Below are 25754 nucleotides of genomic sequence, written 5' to 3'. Positions count from 1 at the left end.
CACAAAGACTTGGTAATGCTCAGATAAGTGTGCTCAGTCATGATATTAAACAATGTCAGTTGAGAAACCAAGAATGGTAATGATAAAAACTTGGCAGTTCTTTTATTGGAATTTTTTATTATTTGTTCTCAGGGTGTGGGCAATACTGACAAGGCCACATTTATTGTCCATCTCTAGCTAAGAAGGTAGTGGTCATCTTTCTCCTTAAACCATTGTAGTCCGTGTGCCCAGAGGAACTCCTATTTTTTTTTAAATGGCAGAGGAGTATTAAACATCGTCCTCCAACAACCATCCTTATGACACTTATTGACTCCAGCCCCTGTTGGAATACAGGAGATCAAACTGCTTGCTATCTCAATAAACCTGCAGAGCTTGGTAAATCTGGGAATAAAAATCAGATTATAATAGTGATCTGACCATCAATTGCTATCATTAGCAGCTCGCTATGTTGGGTTCTTTGCTAAATATGTATTTTTAAACAAAGCCTGTAAATGTTATGATACTGACTGGATATCACACTAATTCCATCCAAGTCCAATTATAATCACAAACACTAAACACCTCCTGTGCCCAGTTGGCATCAATACATTGCACAAACCCTTTTGTTTCCTTTGTGATTTCCACTTAACTAAAGCAGATTTTTTTAAAAAAAGGTTGGCAGAGTATTAAAACTAAAAGCCAGAAATTAAGCTGAAACCATATTTTTCACTTTTTCTGCACTATTTCAGTTTCTGTCCAAAAACAGCGGCTGTTCCTTGTTCACTAGCTTGGAGATAGATGTAGCAGTTTCTGCTGAGGGAAATTAAAATGGCACCAGGTTAGGAAATTCTTCAGTGATTAACATGTAGAATACAATTCCTGGTAAGCATAGTGGATGCAAAAATCCTGGAATCACTAAATAATCAATTGGATGCTATAATATCCCTGTATGTGTGAATTAAGATGGGCTGAATGGCCTTCCTCATTTATAATTGTCTTGTGAGTTAATTCAATACCATAGCAGCAAAACTCTTGAGACTAAGCATCTACCACACCAACTACCATGCTAGTAACAAGCATTCTACTGCACTGGGCTCAGCAGCACCTTAATCAGCTGCGTAGTATTTGGCTCAGAGGCACTTCAAAACAGTTGATTTGTAAACTGTTGAGGCATAGCAATGCACTGCTCATTCTTACAGAAAATTTCAAATCTTAACATTTGGATGTTTATGTAAATCATTAGAAGTACAAAAGGCAGCCAGAACTAACTAAGAAATGAAATTAGAATTTTCAGTGCAAACTACACAAGATGATACCCAATTTTAAGAATTAGAATTGATAGTTTACTGTTTCAGATTTCAAAACTCAGACGTCGTTTACATGCATAAATACTTTGATAGAAAGGCGATGGGTCTGGAAATCAGTCTTTCGAAAGCTGGAAATGGCTGTGTAAGTGAATCAGTGCAAATTCTCTTATTTGCTGCTCTCCAGAGCCAGTTTAACATCCTTGGCCATTACTTGACTACTTAAATGACTATAAGCCACTTGATGCACAAAGTGGGCATTCATGCAGGCAAATCCAGATTGTTAAGGTTCTTTCACAAAGGCTAAGAAAATCTGTAGAAAATAAATTCACCCAGCAGAAAACTGAAGTAGTTAGTAAACCAAAAAAAATGACAAATTGAACACCCTGGTTTCTAAAGGCAGAAACATTATCCCCACTCAAATATTGTTGATTCATGATACCTGAAGTATTTTTAATTTAGTATCTATCAATCCAGTAAAATTTTGATTTTTAAAACATAATAGAGTTGACTAAAAACATTGTTACTCTAATTATACAGTAAGCAACAAATAGCACTGGAGAAACAGCAATCACAGCATAGTCAAGGATGCAAAACTGTGAAAACTTACACCCAAGACTTTGTTTTATTCTGAAACCGATTAACAATTTTATATTTTAAGTGTACCAAACTAAAATTGGTAAAAAACACTCTCTGAACATAATTAAATTGCAGAACTGATCAAAGAAGTGACAGATGCTTTGATCTTTGGCAGACATTCAGACCATAATCAGTGCTTTTTCTCTCAAAATAAAATGGCACATTAGAAAAAACTTGCATTTATATAGCACACAGCAAGGTCCCATGGAATCTTTTACATCTATCTGAAAGAGCAGACAGGGCTTTGGTTTATCATCTTATCTGTAAGATGGCACCTCTGACATTGCAGCACTCCCTCACTATTGCACTGGAGTGCCAGCCTAGATTTTGAGCTCAAGTCTCTGGTGTGGGACTTGCACCCACAACCTTCTGGCTCAGAGACGAGAGTGCTACCACTAAGCCACAGCTGCTATGCAATGAGGGAAAATATGATTGTGACTTATGGAAAGTTCAAGGAAAAAAAATCTACACATTGTCAATGGTATCTCCAGCAACATTGTAAGAGGGGAGTTATATAAGCTCCACCCTAATCACAATATCATCCCTCTATTATGATTAATGGGAAAAAAGCAGCGATGAAAAGAAGTTGGATTTTTGAGCACAACTCACTGGATAGTAATCAGGAGCAGGAATCCTGGCTGTTTTATTCAGTGTAGGATCAGGTCCCAAATCAAATCTGGGATGCTTAAAACCATAAACAATCTGCGTATTTACTCCTAAGCCATTGGTGTGATTTTAAAAAAAAATGTTGTCAAAAATTGTTTTGCACAATAGCACCGGTGATGTATTATCAAAAAGTTAAAGTAGTACAAAGATTATTTAAATGTTTAGATTCCAAAACCGTATAAATAAATAGTTTAATATTACTTATCAACATCTTAGTAGCAGTGATGATCAGGAATGCAGATTTTACTTAATTATAGCACTGGCTTTTTCTCCTGCCCTTCAGCAATTAAACACTAGGTAGAGTCAGTGTGGACATTCCTAGAGTTCACTAAAAAAAAGGAAATAACCTAAAAGTTACATCAAGAATACAGCATCATTCCACAAAAGCTGATTTATCTCAGTCCAAAAAAAACCTGAAGCTTTCTGCACTTCACAGCACCTAAAATGGCCATCATCTCAAAATATTAGCCATCAACTTGCCTTCAATCAACCAGTTGCTTTATGTTGTGAGAGGTGCTATATAAGTGCAATGTTTCTTTACGTGCAGCAACTGTACTTTAGCTGGGGATAGTTTCTACAAACATTTTTCTTAAAACTTGGCAAACAAAATTTAACCAAGAACAGATTTCACAATACCTCTGGTGACTAGAAAAATTTAAATATCCACCATCACTGATAGCTTATATTCCATAGCGAGTGGAGTCTTTTGAACATTACATTTAAGAAATCACCTAATAAATGACAGTGTGTAAGGTTCACATTTTTTTGTCATCTTTGTACCTCACTTCACTTCACTTTTTTCTCTCCCCTCACACAGCCACCTAAAGACATACTAGAGGCTCTAACCCTCTGATAGTAACAAAAATTCTCTCATCTCAACGTCTGTACAAAATGTTAGATCTCTCCTCAGACATCAAGGCAATCCTTAAACTCTCTTCTGAAAAGTCCAACCACCACAGAGGCACTGAATTATAGCCCAAGAGATCACTCCCATCACTATCCAGGCAGCACCACCCAATCCTACCTCCATCATCATCATCTGGTTGTTTAGATTTCTTTTTGCAAGTTGAGAGATGGGTTTGCAAAATGGTGAGGCAGAACCAGTGTTCACCCAGACCCCTTCTTTACTGAGGAAGGAGGAAGCCTCCGAAAGCTTGTGAATTTAAAATAAAATTGCTGGACTATAACTTGGTGTTGTAAAATTGTTTACAATTGTCAACCCCAGTCCATCACCGGCATCTCCACATCATTACTGAAACTAAACATGATTGTGCTTCGCAGAAACTATTCTTAAAAGCATGCCATTACCAGAGTTTAAGGTTTTGTCTCCCTGTGGCCCAATTACATCTCAGAAAAACAGACACATTTACAATTTGGTTATAAAAATATCCAATTCTGATAAACCCTGGTCATCTTTAGCAAGTTCCCAGTGTTACTAGTTAGAGGGTTTTTAAAAGAAGAATGGCATTTAAATAAGGTCTTTCACAACCTCAGGACCTCCCAAAGCACATTACAGCCAATTAAGCACTTTTGAACTGTTGTCACTGTTATAATGTAGGAAATACAGTGCACTACAAGGTCCCACAATCAGCAATGTGATAATGACTTGATAATCTGTTTTTAGGAATAAATATTGGCCAGGACATTGGGGAGAACTCCCCTGCTCTTGTTCCAATTGTGCCATGGGCTCTTTTACGTCCACCTGAAGGGCAGATGGGGCTTCGGTTTAAAGTCTCATCCAAAAGACCGCACCTCCACCAGAGCAGCACTCCCTCACTACTGCAATGGAGCGGCAGCCTAGTGCGCGCTCAAGTCTCTGGAGTGGGACTTGAACCCACAATCTTGACTTGGAGGCAACAGTGCTACTCACTGAGCCATGGCTTAAAGAGGAGACTGGCATGGTGCTGTATTATAAGTTTCAACATAAATAGCAGTTTAAAAACAGAAACTGATGAAAATATTCGTTTCACAGAAACTTTAATATTCCACCATCACAGCCCGCTCTCTGTCACAGTGATGAGCGGCCGCCCTCCTCTTGCGCCGGATATTCCGTGCCTCCATCCTACGCCAACCTCAACTTTCCGGCGCATTACTGTCGCAGTGAGAATTGCTGTCCGAGCCGTCCTCCACCGCCTCTCCTTCCTTCTGTTGCGCGGGCCCCGCACGCACTCGCTCCCGGGCCTTCCTCTGCTCCAGGCTGTACTGCTGGTAGATGGGTTTGTACACGTACAACCCGCCCGCCACCCCCAGCACCGTCACCAGCGCCAGCTGAGGCCACGTCAACCTGCTCAGGGCCATCGTCACTCAAAATAACCCAGGCCTTCGCCTCGCCACAGGGAGCGGCAGCTGAATCGCTCCGAGGTGACGGACTCTGAAGTAAAAGGTGATAGTAATAGGCCTAGTCCCCGGGTCTCGAGTTCCCGGCTCTCGATCTCCGGCCTTTTGAAGAGAGGAGCCGCCTCCCCCCCCAGACTCGGTACAAAGCGCATGCGCAACCACCAGCCCTGGTAGGTCACGTGAACACGTTTGCGCCAATCGGAAAGTCTTCAGGTTGTGCCGGCTCTCGGCGCCATTTTCCTGACCTTGTTCCAGGGGGTCGTAACCTGGAAACTGGAGCTCGGCCGTTCACCAGTGATATCAGGAAATACTCCTTCAGGCAAAGGGTTTTGGAAATCGGGAAAACTCTTCCCCCAAAAAGCTGTTGAGGCTGAGGGTCGATTGAAAATTTTAAAACTGAGATTGAGAGATTTTTGTTAGAGTATGAAGATTTTCAGAACCAAGGTGGGTAAATAGAGTTAACATACAGATCAGCCATGATCTATCTGATTGATTGGCAGAATAGGCATGAGGGGCTGAATGGCCTACTTTTCCGATGTGTCTTACCGCAATTCCAAAAATATTTTGCTGTAGCACTCAAGGTTGTTGCTTGAAGAAAATTAGGTGTGTCCAGCCCTATCCCCTCAGAAGGATGTAATGGTGAAACTTTAATCATGCTTACCCTTCTGCTGCACTTCTAGCAAACACACCATCTAAAATCATCTTCAATCTTTTCAGCTGTGCTTCTCTGGATTTCTTACCTGCTGCCTTACCTTCTATTTGTAAGGAGTCGCACAATACCAGGTTATAGGCCAACAGCTTTATTTGAAATCACAAGCTTTCGGATCTTTGCTCCTTCGTCAGCTCCGAAAGCTTGTGATTTCAAATAAAGCTGTTAGCCTATAACCTGGTGTTGTGCGACTCCTTACATATGTCCGCCCGAGTCCATCACCGGCATCTCCACATCATGGCTTCTATTTGTAGCCACTGCTGCTGTCTCCATCACATTCTGGTGCAGCACCTCTATTGTGCTCTTCGTCAGCATCTGTGGTCTGTTCTTTAATTTGGTTGTTCATGGACTTGGACCAATATTGGGGACTGGCACTGTATGCTGGATTAATTCCAACCTCACACCCCAGGGTTCCCTTCCACCTCTTAGGCCTTCCACAACCAAAGTCCTCCTTCAATGCACCTATCCCTAGTACTTTCATACCCCAGCCCACATAACTCGTGTTTCAGCTGGCTCCATACCTCAGTGTCCAAATCCCTCTGTCTACCCCAGTGTCTACTAATTCTCCCAGATGCCCTAAACATGTTAATTTAGGCAGTTTTTAAATAATACCAAGGAACATTACAGAGATCTTTGGTAAAGAAGGAACAATCCAAGTGTGTTTTATATTTTTGATCCTCGATATGAAACTCCACACATTAAATAACATGGACCAAAAAGAGTTGATTCCTCCATGTGAGATATGTTGAGATTTAAGTAACTGAAGTGTGTCAAGGGACTAAATTTCTTTATCTACATGCAGTGGAAAACAAAACACTATTTTCACAATCAATTAGAAACATTTACTTCACTGGGCTGATTTCAAAAACCGCTCCCACTTCTACACCAAAGCACCTCCTACAACAGTGTAACTTCTGATTCATCAAGAACATGGAAAATGTCCTAGTTCTAAACGAAAAAAATGTATTTTGTTTGAAAAGCCAGTCAATTCCTGCTGATCTTGATGACATGGAACTGGGGAGTTATAAGCAGCTGCCAATCTGGAAACATGATGTGGAAACAGTTCACTGAGTAACAGCAATTACCTTCTAATTAACCTCAGGATTTTTCAATTCAAAGCATTTCTCCATAGGTAGTAGCTGAGCATGTACATAATCAGATTTCTACTTTGATCCTGTGGTGACCAAGGGACGAGCCAGGCTAAAACCAGCTGTACCTTAGTAGCAGATAGCTTTCCTGAAGGAAGTTCCTATTACACCAGCAGAATCAGGCCATCAAGACATAAGCACTCTCCTTGCTATTATAGTGGGCCAGATTTTGCTGTAGCAGGGCGTCTAACAGCGTCTGCCATTAGTTAGACTTGACCCTGCACCCTTCAGCTGAAAAATGTTTTGCCCACTAAGTTGCTGTAAGTGGGAGCTAATAATGGTGTAATGAGGGAAAGAGGGCATCTGGCAGCTGAGTGAACAGGGCAAGTAACAGGGTACCTCCTTAACCAATGAGATTTATGGAGAGGGAAATAAACAGCAGAAGGACTGAGAAGGCGGGTGAATTAAAGGGGGCGAATTCAATGTTAAATCAGGTACAGAAAGAGAAGGAAAGATTGGATTGAGAGAAAAAAAATTGACATTTTTTAAATCTCGTAAAACAATTCACAACCTGAATGAGATTCCACACTTATAATAGTTAATTTTCGGTGCCAGAGGTTGATTGGTAGTTATTAACACTTATCACATTGTTAAAAGTGTACTTACACTTGTAATTATTAGCCCTAAATATCTGCAGCGGGTTTAGTTCATATTTACTGCGCAAATACAGCAACTTCACAACATTCAACACATTTCAATGGTGAGGCAGACAGCTGCGTGAAAATGGTATCGCGCTAACGGCAGAACGGTGCATCTCAGACAACTTCTTTTGGATATTCACATTTAACCATGCATCTCGCCTGAAGTTGCTGTACCATTTACACATAAATAACAGCAAGTGCCATTAGCTTCACTGTTATTTTGGCAGCAAAATCTGGCCCAATATATTGTTCATTATATGGTATAACACCACTGTTACATCTTACTAATTCAAAAATAAAACACACATCTATGTTTAAGTGGGTTTTCAATTTATCTCACTCTTAAATTATTAGTCTCACTCCTAACTGGCCCATTTTGACAGCTGTGGAAGGGGTTTATTGTTATTTGTTCAGCAACATTTACATATGGTGATATAAAGACAACTGATGTCGAGCATGAACAGCAAACTTTTATTCTTTGCACTAGAATATAGGAATTCATTAAAGAAATTGGTAAAGACTGCAAAAAAGCAGAAAACTAAACTCAATATGCAACATTCACAGAGTACTGTAACATTTCTCAAGTTTGACTATTTCAAGTTTACTGCACCTTACAGCTCCAATTTGAAAAAAAACCAAACAGGATTTGTATTATTCTTCCATACCCATTCTTCCATTATTTCTCCTTGCCTTTGATGTTTCTCCCAATCCTATAAACCATTTCTACTTACATCTCTCTGTTCTCTTAAGTCAGCCTGTGAGGTTGTATTGCATTTCAGTCCCGTTTGCCCCATACATATTAGCCCTTTGAGAGTACTCCTGCCTGTAATCTGTTAAATATAAAACATGCTTCCCATCTAAGTATTCTGAAAATGTTATAACCAGACAAAAAAAATCCCTGGTAGGCGGTATTTGTACTTTTAGTCAGTGCATTGCAGCACTGGGCCATTAATTCTGTTGCCTCATATGCCTCTCGGCATTCAGGACTGGCCCAGATACTGATAATGCAGAATATACTGCAGAGGCACTCACTAACAAGCTTCATAATTACAAGTTTCCATAATGGATGATGCCCAATATGGTGGGCAGTCCTTTATTCAGGTGCCTTCTGATCTCCCGTGCAGAGTCTGGGAAGAATTTTAGTAGATTCTGCAATTTTTGTGTGAAATTTGCAGGAAAATTCTCCATATACAAGTATATTTACTCATCAAAACAGATATCCTATCTGATCAGTATTTATAAATAACACATAGAAGCACTAAGTATTAGACTAATTTATTGAACAAGCAACAACTTTATGAACCATCAATTTATACATATTTAGTTGAAAACTGCCCTTTTATGCACCATGTGGCACAACCATCCTGAACCTTTATGATCTAGCACTATCTCATTTGTCAAGTGGGTTTTATTTCCCCGTTTTCAGATTTTCAAATATCTGAAGCCAAAATCAGCCTTCCTGAAAATCTTGGGGACAAACCTCACCCCCATCTCTGGATAAAGAAACCCTTGAGAAGTTTACAGAAGAAATAAGCAGAAAACAAACATTTGTTTCTATACTATATAGGAAAATGAGAATTAGCAGCACATCTCTGGGAATATAGTGAATTTAATAAAGAGATCCAGAATGTGACAAGAAATATGGGGGAAAAGAATCTGGAATGGGATAAAAATACTCAGTACCAGTCTGCAGTAGTACCATTCAAAATTATAAACGGAATGATATACTCAATGTAGGTTAATGGCAACATGTATTAGTGAATTGCTGGAGATAGAAAAGGTACAATAATACTAAATGATTTGTTTATGTTAAAGTGGGTTTGCACAAAGCAAAATGTATTGGTCCAAGAATCTAAATGGTTAACATAGGAAACACAGAATAGCTACTATCTCACCCCAAAAGACAGAGGTAAGTGGATCTAACTAATCAAAAGGGTGAAGGAGCTCATGTTAATTCTAATCTCAAGACTGTTTTCTTAAAATACAGGACTCTTTTGATTCCCATATATAATCTTAAAAGAAATACAGGGGATACTAGCGGAGGAATTACATTAGGAAAGTAAAGACAGACTCCCCACAATTTTCTGTCCTGGAAAATTGTAGGCAGCTCAGAGTCATTGCCCAATATGCACTCCCAGTAGGTGAGGCTCCACATCAGATGTGTGTTACCTCAAAATGCACAGGGATAGATACTTATCAAGAGCAGAGGTGGAGTTGAATATCTTAAATTATATGAATATTCATTGGCACCAAATGATATTGGTGTGAGAACAGGTTTATAGAAAATCTGTCTATTCTAAATAAGTACTCTAAATCTAAAACGTAATTACAAAAATGTTTTTTTCAAGTGTACTTTTATGCACCCTGGGAGTTATAAGTATTTAACGCAACAGAGCTAATAACTGCTGTTCACAGGCTTCACTGCTACCATAATTAGTTCTGATCCTCCTCCGAAAGAAAAGCAGTCTGAATTAGCAATGGCACTATGCTGCTCCTTCCCTAAGCTTCAGCTGTAAGCCTCTACCATTGGGACTCAAGAGCTGGGACAGCATAATAACTTATGAACCTAGCAGTGTTGTGGTTTTTGCTATTATGCTTAACAGAAAATCAGCTAACCATATTGAAAAGAAATCCCATCCAAAAAAAATTCCTTAAATATTTTGGTCCCAATATAAAAATTTCCCTCTTTGGAGATGGGTTTATTGTCAGTTAATCAAGAAACTCTTAAATGATGGTTGTAAAAATATTTCAAAACCAAATGTTAAAACCATTGTGCAAAAGCTTTTTCAAAACTACAGAATTTATTTATTTTTACAGTAATCATATCTGGACCTGCAGCTATATAGTAAACCAGATTTGGTATACATGTAAAATATTTTAGGACCCTCTCTGGTTGATAGATTCTTAAGCACATACAAACTCACAACACATGGCTGCTTCATAAAGAAAAACTGAGTTAAGCCACCACTTTTATTATCAACTGATTTTAACATTGTCATTTGCCTACAATTGTTCACTTTGTCAAATGGAAAACATATGCTGCAATGTAACTGAATTCAAATTAAAAGCATAACCCATCTCTTTACCCTCAGAAATCTCAACAGAGGTGAATGTATACATCTGTGCAAAATCATTCACAACATGGGGAAGGTAAAAATAAAAATGGTGCTAATTTTCACCATGGAATAAAATTATAATCTTCAAAAAAAGTTAATAAATTCAGCACACCAATATTAATAATTTACACCTTATGGAATTTACGTTCACATGATAGCAAATTACAAACTTGCTAAGGAAAAGGAGACTTTCATTTTCATGCACATACACCAGTACACGCAAAGACTTGGTAAATACACTAAAGATCCTGCAACTTGAAGTCTCTTACGTAATGCCAAACTATGTTTAGCATAACATATTTGCACAATACATTTGCGTAGGAAGTTTCTGAACAGTACTTTGCAAATACAGATGGAAAATTATTAGCAAAACTACCTCTACTGTCTTATTATTCAAAGTCAAATGAGATGTGTATTGTTTGAAAAAAGTGTCATCATTTTTAGGCATGTATCACAAACAGCAGTCAGATAGGCCTGAACATATTCAAACACACTTATGCAGCTTACACCTATTAATATTTTGGATCAAAAGGCATTGGGCCCAACTCAATTTCAACATTCGCCATGTGTCTTCCATTGGTACGGCCTGGCTTGTTCCATTTACGTTCCCTGTGGTGATAAGCCTGCTGATGGTGTTTCCTTTCATATCTCTGGTCTCTGGAGCCATCTGCATTTTTGGATGCCTGCTTTCCATATTGTTGGTATTTATCAGCATCATAAAGCCCACTGCGAAGATCAAAAGGAAAGTTCATTATTGCTTTTCAGTAAAATAACAAATTTTACTGTAATCGCTAACTAATCCCAACATGCCCAATTCTGTATTAGCATTTCTACAAACAGATATTAGAAATGCTTTCACTATATTCTGAGCAGCAACACAATCTTGTATTTGAAAAGCAGTAGATGAATATATTCAAAAGGTCCTTCTGGGCCTTTTGACATTTTTGCACTAAAGTATAGATGAAACAAAGAGAGAACATGACTATACAACCTAGCGGCATTTGAAGGAACATTCTAACGTCCTATCACCAATGAATATATATAAATTAGTATGCTCCATTTTCCGTGGATAGTCCACCTAGGTTTCAATCCAGAGCCAATTTTCTCTCTCTGCAGGAGGGATCCTAAACTAAATAAATTTTGATATGATCAATCTATTTTCTACTGAATATGCACCCATAGCACAAAACTAATAATTTAGGCCCAGAATGGCCATTGCACTCAGAGACAGCACAAGGATAGTAAGTGTGGCAGATGAAAAATACTGCAGTTGAGTTTTTTGAGATAGTAGAGAGGGAGCTTATTTGGCATCTAAATCTTTATGTCTGGGGACTTCAAATGCTTAATGATATTGTTTGGCAAAAGTGAAAAACATTTCATCATTTAGCACCAACATCAATGAGCTCCATTCAGCTGAGATGGAGGTAGTGGACTCAAACAAAAGAATGGCAGGCAAGTCTGTTCTGCATGATGATCAGGTGGCTTGCAGAATAACTCTCATCAGTGCACCTGATGATCTTGAGCCACTGATCAGTCCAGTGAGTATAAAATCATCCTTACAGACAATTCCATTCTGGTGGTCACAGGTTGATAAAGATGATTTGGTTAATCAGAGCTTCCGACGGTCATCAAGTAGCAAGTCCAAAACAGTATAATCATTGGTTAGTCAGCATTTCTGGAATGGCATATTATTGCTGGCCAAAGCAGAGTGCGCATCGCTGCGTCACGTTGAGAGCTGATGGATGCTGTAGTTGGGCTCCAACCAGAGTCTAAGTTTTGGTGCCATACAACAGTGTCGGTAACATGATGATTTGAAGCTTCGATTACATGCTCTGATCTCAACGTCAGCAGCCCCAGTACTAAGCAGTTGCCTAGCAGTTTTGGCCTCAAACTTGGCACATCCAGTGCTCAGCACCTGTCCTAAACCAGAAAATGCCATCATTCATTAGTGCAATGCTTCACTGGCTGTTACAAGCCTTCAAGACAGCAACTTATAGGTACATTTCTTTCCTGCCTCTGCGCCCATCTCAGCTTCGGTTGCTTCAGTTCACTAGGGCACTATTCAACTATGACTCTTGCTGCCTCTTGTCCAGTCTCCGACTTTGCCAATGCCTTTGCCTTGACTTCTTGCTTTGCCCCTCCACATTCTCTACAGTTTTACACCTGCTTCCTCTTCAACATGTGCTACTCCAAATTCACCCATCTCTATTTGCAAAAGGAAACCAAACCACCAAAGGCTCTAAAGGGACAAGAGCAGCAGGCACATGGGAACAACACCACCTGCACGTTCCCCTCCAAGTCACAAACCATCCCGACTTTGAAATATATCGCCGTTCCTTCATCGTCGCTGGGTCAAAATCCTGGAACTCCCTTCCTAACAGCACTGTGGTGAACCTTCACCACACGGACTGCAGCGGTTCAAGAAGGCAGCTCACCACCGCCTTCTCAAGGGCAACTAGGGATGGGCAATAAATGCCGGCCTTGCCAGCGACGCCCACATCCCATGAACGAATAATAAAAAAAAAATAAAAGGGAGCAATTAAGTTGTCTGACATTGATTCACATTGGAGGATGAATGGCAGCAAGCACAAGTCACAACTGCGGCTAAAAGAAACTGCACTATACCCTGCAAGCGTTTAAACATATTCTACAGAAGTAAGACAATGTAAATCACAGCAGACACTAACCACTCAGACGTCTGAAGATCCATATTCCAAATTATTTGAGGCGCACTGTGCCCCAACATCCAAAACCAATACACTCACCGGCACCCCATATCCAGCAATCCCAGACCACTAACCACAAAGATTATGAGATTGACTGTCTCACAACATCAACTCCCAGACAGTTCTGGACTACAATCAACAGAACAGCCTCAAGATCCTTATTACTCTACATCAAACTGGCCCTGACTCCTGATCACCCATCAGCCTGGTTCTCAAATCTCCTGACTACCTTTGCTCATGAAGCCTCCACTCAATGGACTTCCCTAGCTAGGTTTAGCTTTCACAGTTAATTATCCATGTTTACCACGTGTGCACAATGGCTGCCAATCCAAACCAGAGTTCCCCAATCGGCTGCTTTTCATTCTGCTCTCTTCAATGACAGCAAAATCCCAAAGCAGGCTAAGCTTGTGTTGTACAAATAGTGCATCCAAACAGATCTCCTTCATGGTTCAGAAATCAAAAACCTTTCAATGGAAAGGTTTCCTCCAGCCCACATCATCCACTCTTTTCTCCTCTTGCTGCTCCTCATCAGCTATACAGTGGACATCTGCCTTCAGTGTGGTGCAAGGATCTGCACAGAGCAGCATGCATCATACCAGTCACACTGATGTTGGAAATATCCAAATTCAGTGCCATGTACCAGGTCTACTCATTGACTTCTTAATCCAGGTCCTCATATGAAGGGTTTTGCAAAGAAAAGTACCTCCCCCACCGGCAAGGCTAATTCTTCTCCTTTTCCCTCACCCCTCCACCCCAAGCTTCGAGATGGATTTATGGGGAAAAAAGTTGAAGCCGTTGCAGGGAGGGAGTATTCCTGAAGGGTTAAGACACATCAGTGGAGCAGAATAATAGAATCTTTATTCTGGATCTGACTGTGCAAGTTTCTGATGTGGACATTGGTTGCCCAAATTGCAAGGCCTTTGTTTCCCACTGATAATACTTCTAACATTGAGCAAACAAAATTCAATGAAGAAAAAAGTTCTTGAAGGCTAGGGCGTCACAAGATCAGAGATCTAGTGTTTGTCCGTTGGCAAACTGCTGGGACAAGAGGATGAGAGTGAAGTAGTACTTCTATTTGCATGGGTAAATTTTCTGCAAAAACTTTAGATTTATTTTTAAATTGATATTATTTCTGGAATGTAACCACTTCTTGCACATATTGTAGAATTTCAAACTCGCACATATTATAGAACTTCAAATATAAGAACAGAAAATGCTGGAAAACTCAGTGGGTCAGGCAGCATCTATGGAGAGAAATTGAGTTAACAGAAACATTAACTCGGTTTCTCTCTCCACAGATGCTGCCTGACCTGCTGAGTGTTTTCCAGCATTTTCTGTTTTTATTTCAGATTCCACAGTATTTTGCTTTTGTAGAACTTCAAACTTGTTGCCTTGTCCAGTTACAGCCTTGTGAACTAAGAGGACAGCAACAAATACAATTAAAACCATGCTTTGCACCACATGCATACTATAAGAGCAGGAGCAGCTGAAACGTACATCAGAAAATTTGAACATTAGGCAAAAGATCATTCAGCCTTTTTAGGGCTCGATGTGATGATGAGTGTTGACAGACCACCTGAATGCTCAGGGCCCATCCAGTCCTCCAGCACTGATCACTGAACAACGATCAGGAGCAAGAACCCTGGTTGGTTTATCTAAGAGTGCTGGGACCAATTACAGTGCTCCTAAAGCTGCCCTTGCTGAGATCAGCTAACCTTGGCACAAATCTGGGATTGAACCTGGGATCTAGCTAGTCTGCATGGTTGATTCAATCACGGGATAAACTCACTGAGCCACTGAGTGCAAACTGAACCTTCTTAAAATATGTCTGATCCACATCACCATCAGATTAAGACTTTTTTTTAATATCAGCCAACTTCTACATTAGAAAATCTATCTGATTTATTGAAAATTTCAATGTAAATTAACTGAATTCATAATTGAAGACTACTATTCAGTAAAGTTCTTTCCAAGCATAACAAACATGTATAACTAGTGGAACTTGACATTTAACTACTAAATTTAAATAAACTTCAAGTTTTCTCACATTCTTGTTGGTTAGAATTGAGTCAATTCCTGAAACAAAATACAAAGAGAGCCCTGAGTAATATACACAATCATGACTAAAACAGTAATTTCTATATTAGCCCCTTAGTTGTGTAGGTAAAATTCTTCACATCAAGTGAAAATTGTACAATTTAAATCATGAACAAAAGGGCAGCTTTGTCAATACTTGATAAACTTACCGTGGTCCAAATCGGTTGAAATAATTGTCACCAAAAAAGTGCCTATAGATGTATTCATCTAGGTCATCAAAAGGATCAATTTTGCCTTCTTGGTGATCTGCAATATCTTCAAGGTAATCCTCAACATCATTGACAAAATCAGAGAATAACATTTGGTCATGTATAAAAAGGCCATTATGGAAGAACGGGTTTATAAATTTCTCCAGCTCACCCCAGCGTTGGAACTCAACAACCTCCCGTTGAAGGTAATTATGGAGAAGTTTATGGATGTCCTCAACCTTGATAGGATCGAGGACTTTATTAAAAAGACTCAGGGATTCTTGATGGGCACATTCAAAGACACCAGAGCAACCCTTGGGGCTCCTGTAGTAGGTGTGTTTTCCAAAGTGATCATGTTCACTTGTACTCCTTTCAAAATTGTGAGGCTCCTCAGTGTACATTCTGTGGGGTTTCCTTGAATCGCTGTAATGGAACTGCTCATGAGCTGATGCTCTGGGTTTATACTGACAAGACTCTTTGCCTCCGTGAATTCCATGTTGTTTGTACTCATTTGTTCTACATGGGTGTTCATTATGACGTTGCTGGAATGCCTGACGTCTGGTCTTTGCATCTCCTGCCTCTTCGCGTCTCTTATTTTTGTGAAATAAATTTTTTGCCGAGTCTCGGAAGTGTCGGAATGTAGATTTAACAGAATCAGAGAATTTCTTAAGGTTCTCTTTTACAGCTTCTTTTGCTCGTTTAATTTTCTCTTTATGATGACGCACAAACTCCTTAGTTGAGTTTTTTACAGCATCAAAACTATTCTTAAATGATCTTATAAAACTTTCTTTGGGTTGGTTTTTTTTACCCCTGTTCCCATAAAACCCCTGATCCAGTTTCCTGCCTTGCTTCTTTGACGTTTTCTTAAGTTCAGGGTCATCCTTTTCTTCCTTAGCTTCAACATAAAGTCGCTCCCACAAGTCAGAGCGTTGCTGCTCAAAGTCCAGTTTCTTGTCCAGTTCTGCAAGTCTTCTTTGCAAACTTTCTGTATCTTTATCTTCTGGTGCTGTATTAGCCGAGGACTGAAGATGACTCAAAGAATCCAGTTCCATCCGCAGAGCATCAGTAATTTCCTTTTCTTTGTCCAATTCCTTTCTTAACATCTGAGCCTCCATCACAAGGGTCACCTTCTGTTGAAGAAAACTGTGTATCTGTTGCTTTTCCTCCTCCAGATGATCCTTTAGTTTCTGGTTTTCAGTGAAGATTGTTTCAGCATCTACCCCCCTTCCTTCTAATGTCCTGATTTGTTCCCTCAGCTTCCGAAGCTCATTCTGCAGCAAGGATAATGCTTTCTCTTCCTGTTCCAGAGATTCCTTCATGCGCTGGTTTTCTTTTGCAAGGTTTTGCTGCTGTATCTCAACAAAAAGCTTCTCATCCACAGTCTGTTTTAAACGTGTTTCCAAGTTTTCTCCTTGTGACTAAAAAAATCATAAAGAAGAAAACTGTCAAATATACATATGTAAAGGTAATGTATAACATATTACAAAATACTTATTAACTAGTCATAACGCAACTCATTGAAATATGAGAATAAATATTTAATAAAAATCAAATTTAGAATGTCAGTGTGTATATGTATGGAGGGGGGAGCAGAGTAATGTCAGCATAAGAAAGGTATTTACTGCTTATGGGTACTATATGCTACACTTCAAAATTTTCTTATTTAACAGCATGAGCTCTTATCAACCAACCCTTCTGTAATTAACCCGCAGATGTTTGCTGCAGAATGTTTGCCGGAAAACACTGTGTTCCAAATCCTTGAAGCTGATGAGGAACTATTTTTCAAGGCAACTGTTTCTTTTCACAGCCAGCAAAATGCATCTGCAGCAGCTTCAAGTAGTAAGATGCAACTTCTAATTTGCCTGGAAATTCCAATGTCATTTATTAACTGCTCTCCATGGCAACCCTAGTCATTTGCGGAGAAGCATTCATTAAGAGTTCCTGTCCGTAAACTAGAAGATAATTTAAAAGCATAACAGCTAGCAGAGAAGTACTTCTCCAGAGGGATTTGGGGACATTTTGTGAAAATAATTCACCAAGTCAATCTGGTTTGGTGAATCTCACAATGGATGGCACAAGTAAGTTGTTCATTCATTCAGGGAATGGTACACGGTGTAAGGGGTGAAAAATCTTACAATGCAAAATTTGTAGAAATGCAATCACATCTTTGTCCGAAATGACATTAATTTGCAAATTCCTCTGAAAGGGGACTTTGCAACTCCAGTTTTCCAAAAACTGCCTTTTCCCCCTGATATCACCATAGTGGTGTTACAGTTAAAATAGTCTCTGGATTAGTAACACGAGAACATTCACAGAAATAATTATCTTAATAATACACGTAACCCTAGGAATCTCAGTTTTATGTTGTTGTAGATGTGAAAGAGAGAAAAAAGAAAAGAAGCATGTCAAAGACCAGATAGGTCTGTTGAAGGGTAATTTTGAATAGAGATTGTGGAGGATCAGAAAATAGTGACTGAAGAATATAGTCTTCACAAATGAAGACTGTAGTCACATTGCATATTCAGCTTGGCTCAGGATTCTAAAAGACAACAAGTAGACACCAATAAAGTACAGTCAATTGATAACCTTCTGTACAATAAACTTCTATAGTTCTGTGTTACAAAAAAACCTTAAATACATTACAAGTTACAAATAAATGTCCAGAAAGCACAAATGGACTATATAAGGAAGGAAATAAACACAAATTTGGTATATATTCTAAGGCTCTCCAGGAGAAATGAAGGATACCAAAGGTTATTTGATCATTCCAAAAAGGAGCAAGACATGAAAAGTACAGACTAGTTAATCTGCTAACTGTAGTAGAGAAAATGTTTGAGAACATTATACAGGATTATCTTATCCTACAGATCACAGATGTCAAGAAGAAGCGATAAGCATGGATTTAGAAGCAATAGGGTATGCATCATTAGTCTGTCAGAATTCTTTTAGAAGTAACCAAATGATGAATGAGAACTATTTTATAATGCACACACACACACACATTATATATATATTCTAATTTTCAGAAGGTATTTGGTAAAATTCCACAGGTGAGACTTTTAAAGGTGAAGGCACAAGGTAAATGATAAATTAGCTGGCTGGGCTGAAAACTGGCTTGGGGGAGAATATGAAGCAGAAGGTAGATAGATAGTGATAAACTGAAAAAACTGTCTAGATGGCAGTAAACAGTGGAGTTCCACATGGATCTGTACTAAAGCTCATGCTGTTTACACCATTTGTAAGTGACTTAAAAGAGTACCTCCTGTAATATTATTAAATTTTCTGATGATTTCAAGTTGTACAGTTAAGTGACAAATATAAAAGGAAACAGCATTCAAAAAGAAAAAGAATAATTAAGCAGATGGGCTAAGTAACTGCAGATGGGTTTTAATGTAGGTAAGTAAATATAAGATAATGTATTTTGAATGGGAAAGAGATTGTGTTTGCAATGGAGTGTCCTTTAGAGAACGATGGAAAAGGAAAAAGATCAGAGTACAATTAGCAATCATTCATGAAGTTTCCAGTCAATGCAAAATCTGTATCAGTAAAGCTAAACAAAATACTAAAAGATCCATCTCATGGATATTTGACTACAATTCAAGAGGTTATTTTAACCTTGTATTTATCAATGGTGAGGTCACATGCAATTTTGGGCACCCTACCTTCAAAAAGACATTGATTCGTTGAGGTTTCAGAGAAGAGCAACAAGGATGATTCTATGACTTAGTGCTCCAAGTTATGTGAAGTGACTGACTGTCAGAGCTAAACTGAAACATGATCCAAATTTTTGACATGCTGCGAGGCATATATGATGTATATGTAAGTAGGCTATTAAATTCTGACTGCTGAACTGGAGGACAGAGGTTTAAAAATAACAAGCCTCAAGCAACACTAGATGGTTAGAAATAACTCCCCCATTGCCAACCCCACACCCGCACCAAAGTAATGGATGTGTGGAACAGGCTCATAGGAAAAGCAGTTGAGGCCGAGATGATTATCTGCTTTAAAAATAAACTAGGCAAATCTCTACTAGTGGAGGTGTTGGAAAGAATTGGTGGACAGACAGAGATTGCTAGATACTACAATGGTACCTCTGATATGGGGGGGGGGGGGGCGGTGGAGGGGAAGAGTGTCGTCTGGACAGCAGGTCAGGATTGAGTAGTGAAAATAACATGGATGAATATGCTGCAGTTTTGCTTAATTATTTTTGGAGAGCAGAACTTTCTTTTGGGAGGTTAAAGGAATGGGATGATAGGACAGATTGTACATGATCTGCAGAAAGAGTGGTCTTGGTGGCCAAAAGACCTTTTACTTGTTCCATTTTTTAATGTTATTATGTAAAGACAAAAACAACTAGCATTTATATAGCACATTTAGCTTGGTCGAAGAGGTGGGTTTTAAGGAGGGTGTTAAAAGGAGGAAAGGTAGATGGAGAGGTGGAGGGGTTTAGTGAGGGAATTCCAGAGTGTGGGACCTAAATTGCTAAAGGCAATGGTGGAATGAAGGGAGGGGGGGAAATGCACAAGATGCCAGAGTCAGAGGAACAAAGAGTTCTGGGGTTGTAGGGTGGGATGAGGTTAGAGAGAGAGGGAGGGGTGAGGTCATGAAGGGATTTAAACACGAGAATAAGAATATTAAATTGGAACCACCGAAGGTCAGCAAGGACAGGAGTGATGGCTGAGTGGGCCTTGGTACAGGATATAATACAGGCAGCAGAGTTATGGATGAGCTGAAGTTTATAAAGTGTGGAGGATGAGAAGCCAGCCAGGAAAGCACTAGAATGGTCGAGATGACAAATGTACGGTTGAGAGTTTCAGCAGGAAATGGGCTGATGTTATGGAGGTGAAGTAGGTGGGTATTTGTGATAGAGAGGATATGGGGTTGGAAGCTCAGCTCAGGGTCGAATAGGACACCAAAGTTGCAAACAGTCAGGTTCAACCTGAGACAATAGCTGGAAAGGGGGATGGAATCAGTGTCATGGGTATGGAATTTGTGGCAGGGACCGAAGACGATGAATTCAGTTTTTCCAATGTTTAATTGGAGGAAACTGTGACTCATCCAAGACCGGGGGCATGATTTTAGATCGGAGCCGGGAGCCCAGTGTGTCCGCAGATATTCAGTTGGGGAACCCGGAAGCCAAATGAGTGCGTCCAGGTTTCCCACATGCCAGGCAGCCAGATTGACAGGCTGACTGCTTGTTGGGAGGGAAAGGAGCCACAAATCGGAGAGGGGGGGTGGGAGGGAGAGATCGTGGGCTGTGGAAGAAATCGGAGGCCTGTGGGGAGGTGGATGACGTCGGGTGGACCTAGCATCGGAGGGCAGGGAGTGGGGGCGGCTGATTGCCGGGATCCAATCATGCCAGGTGAGCTTGTTGGGCCTGGCTGAAGCACTCCTGCTCCTCCTGGCCCACAAGCAGTGCAATAAAGGCACTCACCTCATGGATCTGGCCCCTCCCACCTGCTTTCACTGGACGTCAATCAGAAGCGATGGGAAACCCAAACAGGAAAGGTTAAATTTGTTTGGCATTTCTAATACACAAAAAATTAAGTGCCTCAACTATCACGATGAGGTACATTGCCTTCTAAGTATTGGCATGCTGGCTTTATGTGGGGACAAGACTTCCAGGTTTCTGTTGTGCACACACATCCAAATGTGCCTGGGTTAAACCCGGAAGTGGGTGCGTTGAAGCCGGGATGCGGTCCTGCTCCAAAAATCAACCGTTTTTACTGCCCAGCTGCCCTCAACCCACCTGTTCTTGGGGGTTAAAATTACCCCCTGAATGTCAGACAAGCAATCTGACAGCACAAAGGCAGCGGAGGGGTCGAGAGTGGTGGTGGAAAGATAGAGCTGGGTGTCATCAGCATAGCTGTGGAAGCTGACCTTGTGTCTTCCAATTATGTCGCCAAGCGGCAGCACGTAGATGAGGAAGAGGAGCCAAGAATAGATCCTTGGGGGACTCCAGAGATAATGGCACGGGGATGCAATGAAAAGCCATTACTGGAGATGCAATGACTACAATCGGGTAGTAAGCCCCACTGAGGGCTGTCCCACCGAGCTAGACAATGGACAAAAGACATTGTAGGAGGATGGTGTGTTCAACTGTTTCAACAACAACAACTACTTGCATTTATATAGCGCCTTTAACTTAGTAAAAGTTAGTCCCAAGGCGCTTCACAGGAGCGTTATCAAACAAACTTTCAAAGGCTATACAGAAGTCGAGGAAGACAAAGAGGGAACATCCACCACAGTCAGAGAATGTCATTTGTGATTTTGATTAGGGCTGTTTCAGTGCTATAGCAGGACCAGAAACCTGATTGGAGAAATTCAAGCATGAAGGTGCAAGAAAGATGGACAAGGACTTGGGAAGCGATATGTTTAAAGATATTGGAGAGGAAAGCGAGGTTGAAGGTGGGTGGCAGTTTGCAAGGACGAGTTCGAGGGTGGTTCTTTTGAAGAGGGCATTTACGGCAGCTGCTTTGAAAGGGAGGGGAACAGTACCCAATAACTGGATCATTTACAATGTTAGCTAGCATGGGGGCTAGGAAGGGAAGTTGGGTGATTAGCAGTTTAGTGGGAATGGGGCCAAGGGAGCAGGAGGTGGGTCTCATGGACAAGATGAGCTTGGAGAGGCCATTAGGAGAGAAACTAGAGAAGGATGTGTGATCAGGACCAGAGCAGGGGGAGCCTGGAGGGAGGTTTGGCTTGGTGGGCAAGAGAAAGGAAGGAAGCAGTAGAAGTCGCTGAACAGAAGGTCTCAATGTTAGTGACAAAATAACACTTGTTGGAGGTGAGGGTGAAGGGGGCAGGGGAGAAGCAAGGGTATAAGGAGATGGTTGGTAGCAGAGAAAAGAAGTCAGGGGTTATTTTTGCTCTCCAGAATGATCCTGGAGTAGAGGACAGTTTTGGCAGACAAGAGTGTGCCTGACAGTGTTTAATTTGACCCAGCCAGATCTGGTGATGGATAGTTAAACTTGAAGGAAGGAAGATGGGAGCTATACCAGGGGGAACAATGAGGATGAGAGACAGTAAAGTTTTACCGGGGACAAGGGCATCAAAGATGGAGGTGAGGGAGTGGTTGACAGTTGCAGAAGTATTGTGGTGAATGGGAGGCCGAAGGCTACGCAGTTGGGAATTTAAAAATGTGGTAAGGGCCGCAATACCACCGCAGCAGTTTGAGAAGTTGGTGGAAGTTATAGCCAGGTGGGAGGGTAAATATGCTGCAACATTATCAATTTATTGTTGAGCAAATGACAGCTGAAAGGAAGAGCAAATTCTGAATCCTTACAGTCAACATAAGGACCAAGGAAAATAAGCTGCATTGGAAGGATTAATTTAAAATTCTTCACTGCCAAAGAACAAAAACACAAATACAAAATTGTTCAATGGCCAAGAAGAAAAAAAAGTTGCTGAACAAAAATGCTTACCTAAATGCAAAAAAATGGCTCTTCGTTGGCCACGTTTAAGTGGACTGAATAGCTGACTTAATGCCAGAGTAGGTGACTTTGAATGAGATGGAGCAGACTCAAACCAAGGCTCCATAAGTCTCTGCTCCATTTCAGACAAAACATCTATAGCTTACACCTTTAAGCTTCAGAGATCTTTTTTGTTGAATTTTGAATGCATTTTATTTTCCCCCTTCTTTAAATCTCCAAGTACCAACATTTGTACGTGCTCTGAAGTTAAGCATGTGAATTGTCGGAAAGCTATTCCACATGTTCACAATCATTACGCACCATTATGATTGCCAAAAAGTGTTGGAACCCGAGTCCAGCACTTCCACACAATCTCATTTATTCTGAAAACAAGCACAGAAGGCGTCTCATGATTACAAAGAATCCTATACATGGGATGAATTATGCAGGTAAATGTAGACTTACATTTTTATTTAAATGTCAAGATGCAGAAGGAAGCTGGCAAAAATATAACTTTTAAAATCTATCCTTGGAGTAGTCCCTTAAATCTGCTAATTCCCAGGTTACTGGTACAAAAGAGATTGAAACTGACTTAATAAAAAGCATACACTTACTGGGGAATTGTATACCGGCATAGCCCTCAAGGGTCTGGCACTTATCAAAAATGCTAAGTGAAAAATGCTGCACTGCATTATGCTAGCAAAAACAACAATCTGTGTACGTGTTAGTACAATATTGGCTAGTACATATACAGATAAAATCGAATATGTGCCAAGCAGATACAAGCCACAAGGGTTGAAACGGACTGCAGAGACGCCAAGGAGCAGCGAGAGAATGAGAGGCAATAAAGACATTCCAGAAGCCAACCAGAAGGACTGATGGGGGTGGGGGGGGGGGGCACAGAAAGCGATAAAGGACAAAAGAAACAGTAACAGCAGTGTGCTGTGATCACCTGCTTATTTCAGATTACTTTTTTTTGCGGACTTTGTGCGCTTTTCTCTGGGGGGATTGGTGAACTTTGTGGGCTCCTTTGTGGAGGTCTTTTTGGTAGACATTATTGGCTCTTTTCTGGGATTTTTTAGGCCGATGGTGTGGGCTTTTTATGACATATGTTGACTGCTTTCTCTTTCTTGGTGGATGTTGCAAGATTTTTTCTGTCAAATATTGTGGGCTCTTTCCTGTCTTTTTAGCAGAATTTGTTGGGTCTTTTCTGGGTTTCTTTGGGCAATTGTGGGCTTTTTTAGCAGGCATGGACTGCTTTCTCTTTTTTGGTGGATATTGTAGGCTTTTTCCTGCTTTTTTTTGGTGGATGTTGTGGGCTCTGTTTTGGGTTTCTTTGTGGTTATCACTGTGTGCTCTGTTCTTGGTTTCTTTGTGGTTATCACTGTGTGCTCTGTTCTTGGTTTCTTTGTGGTTATCACTGTGTGCTCTGTTCTTGGTTTCTTTGTGGTTATCACTGTGTGCTCTGTTCTTGGTTTCTTTGTGGTTATCACTGTGTGCTCTGTTCTTGGTTTTTTTGTGGTTATCACTATGTGCTCTGTTCTTGGTTTTTTTGTGGTTATCACTGTGTGCTCTGTTCTTGGTTTTTTTGTGGTTATCATTGTGGGCTCGGTTCTTGGTTTGTTTGTGGTAAACACTGTGGGCTCTTCTCCCGGTTTCTTTGGGCAGATATGGGCTTTTTTTGCTAGACATGGGCTGCTTTCTCTTTTTCTGGGGAATGTTGTGGGTTTTTTTCTGCGATTTTAGACTGATGTTGCAAGTTCTCTTATTACCATTGTGAACTTTTCTCTGAGGGTGGTTTTGGCAGACATTGTGGCCTTTTCCATTTTTTTTTGGCAGACATTGTGCGCTCTTTTCTCGAAGGGACCTGGTATATGCTGCGGCCTCGTTTCCAGGGGCTTTGGGGCAGATACTGGATTTGTTTGGAGAATTGGGCTGCTTTCTGTTTTTTTTGATAAATGTTACAGGTCTTTTTCTGTTTTTTTGGTGGATATTGTAGGCTCTTTGAATTTTTTGGTGAACACTGTGAGCTTTTTTCTCTCTATTTTGGCAGGGGTTATGGGTTCTTTTCTTCTTTTTGACAAAACATGTAGGTTTTTTTCTAGATATTTTCTGGTGGACATTGTGGGTTTGTTTTCTTTTTTTGGGGAATTGCCTCTGACCTAGATTGATCTGCCATGGTCCCAGAAGCCAAAATCTGAACCTGCCCTTATTGTCTCTCTTCCTCATCATTTTTCCCCTTGCTGCAACTCCCCCCACTAAATACTGTGGGTCCCCCCTCCCAAGTTTCCTCTTCCACTCCTGTGGCTTCATGGTTGTATTTCTTTCTCTCTCTGTTCCCAAGTCTTTTTTCTGACTCCACAGTTGGAACTGCTGCTGGTGTCCTGGGCTCGAATCCCTCTGGAAACATACGACCAATTTTAAGAAAAAGAAAACAAAAACAGGAGGGTAAGGAAGTTTAAATTAAAAAAGTGCCAGTTACAAATAAAAAAGTTAAAATAATTCCAATATATCAAAAAAACTTTGACTCATTTCATTAAAATGGTCTGTATTAAGAATGCATTGTACAGACATCTATTGCAATACAATACATATTTTGAACAGCGTACAATTTGAAATGAATGGATGGATGGTGTAATGAGTTGATTTCCTTCTAGTTGGCACATATAGAAAATAAACACAGGAGAACCATCAAGAATTTCAATGGAAAAATAAAAGGAAGATCTGTCTAGTATACAGGAATCATTAATCAAGAGTAACGAGTATTAATTCAACACAACTGCATCATTCAT

The 25754-nt window shown here is 40.3% G+C and overlaps 2 protein-coding genes across 6 annotated transcripts in view; both read right to left on the bottom strand.

The window, feature by feature from the left end:
• Positions 1 to 4548: 4548 nt before the first annotated feature.
• LOC137301853 (protein PIGBOS1) lies at positions 4549 to 5078 on the bottom strand. Its single transcript, XM_067971534.1, has one exon. The coding sequence runs from the start codon at positions 4884 to 4886 to the stop codon at positions 4662 to 4664; it is 225 nt and encodes a 74-aa protein (XP_067827635.1). The 5' UTR covers positions 4887 to 5078; the 3' UTR covers positions 4549 to 4661.
• A 3604-nt stretch (positions 5079 to 8682) lies between these two features.
• Positions 8683 to 25754, bottom strand: part of ccpg1 (cell cycle progression 1) — a 58142-nt gene continuing 41070 nt past the window's right edge. For 4 of the 5 annotated variants that reach the window (XM_067971530.1, XM_067971532.1, XM_067971531.1 and 1 more), the window contains 2 exons: positions 15512 to 16968; positions 8683 to 11265 (listed from right to left, as the gene is read on the bottom strand). In XM_067971530.1, the coding sequence (XP_067827631.1) occupies positions 11052 to 11265; positions 15512 to 16968 (1671 nt within the window). In that variant the 3' untranslated portion in view covers positions 8683 to 11051. Of the gene's footprint in view, positions 11266 to 15511; positions 16969 to 19212; positions 25363 to 25754 lie in introns of those variants that run through there. The other variant, XR_010958364.1, reaches the window with a different exon arrangement.

Source organism: Heptranchias perlo, chromosome 34, assembly GCF_035084215.1.
Source record: "Heptranchias perlo isolate sHepPer1 chromosome 34, sHepPer1.hap1, whole genome shotgun sequence".
Taxonomy (NCBI): Eukaryota; Metazoa; Chordata; class Chondrichthyes; order Hexanchiformes; family Hexanchidae; genus Heptranchias; species Heptranchias perlo.
Note: the sequence above shows the minus strand (reverse complement) of the source record. Positions and strands in the feature narration are given on the sequence as shown.

Bases quoted from the DNA above. Each gene is read 5' to 3' on its own strand.
- LOC137301853 (XM_067971534.1), bottom strand. From the start codon at position 4,886: ATGGCCCTGAGCAGGTTGACGTGGCCTCAGCTGGCGCTGGTGACGGTG.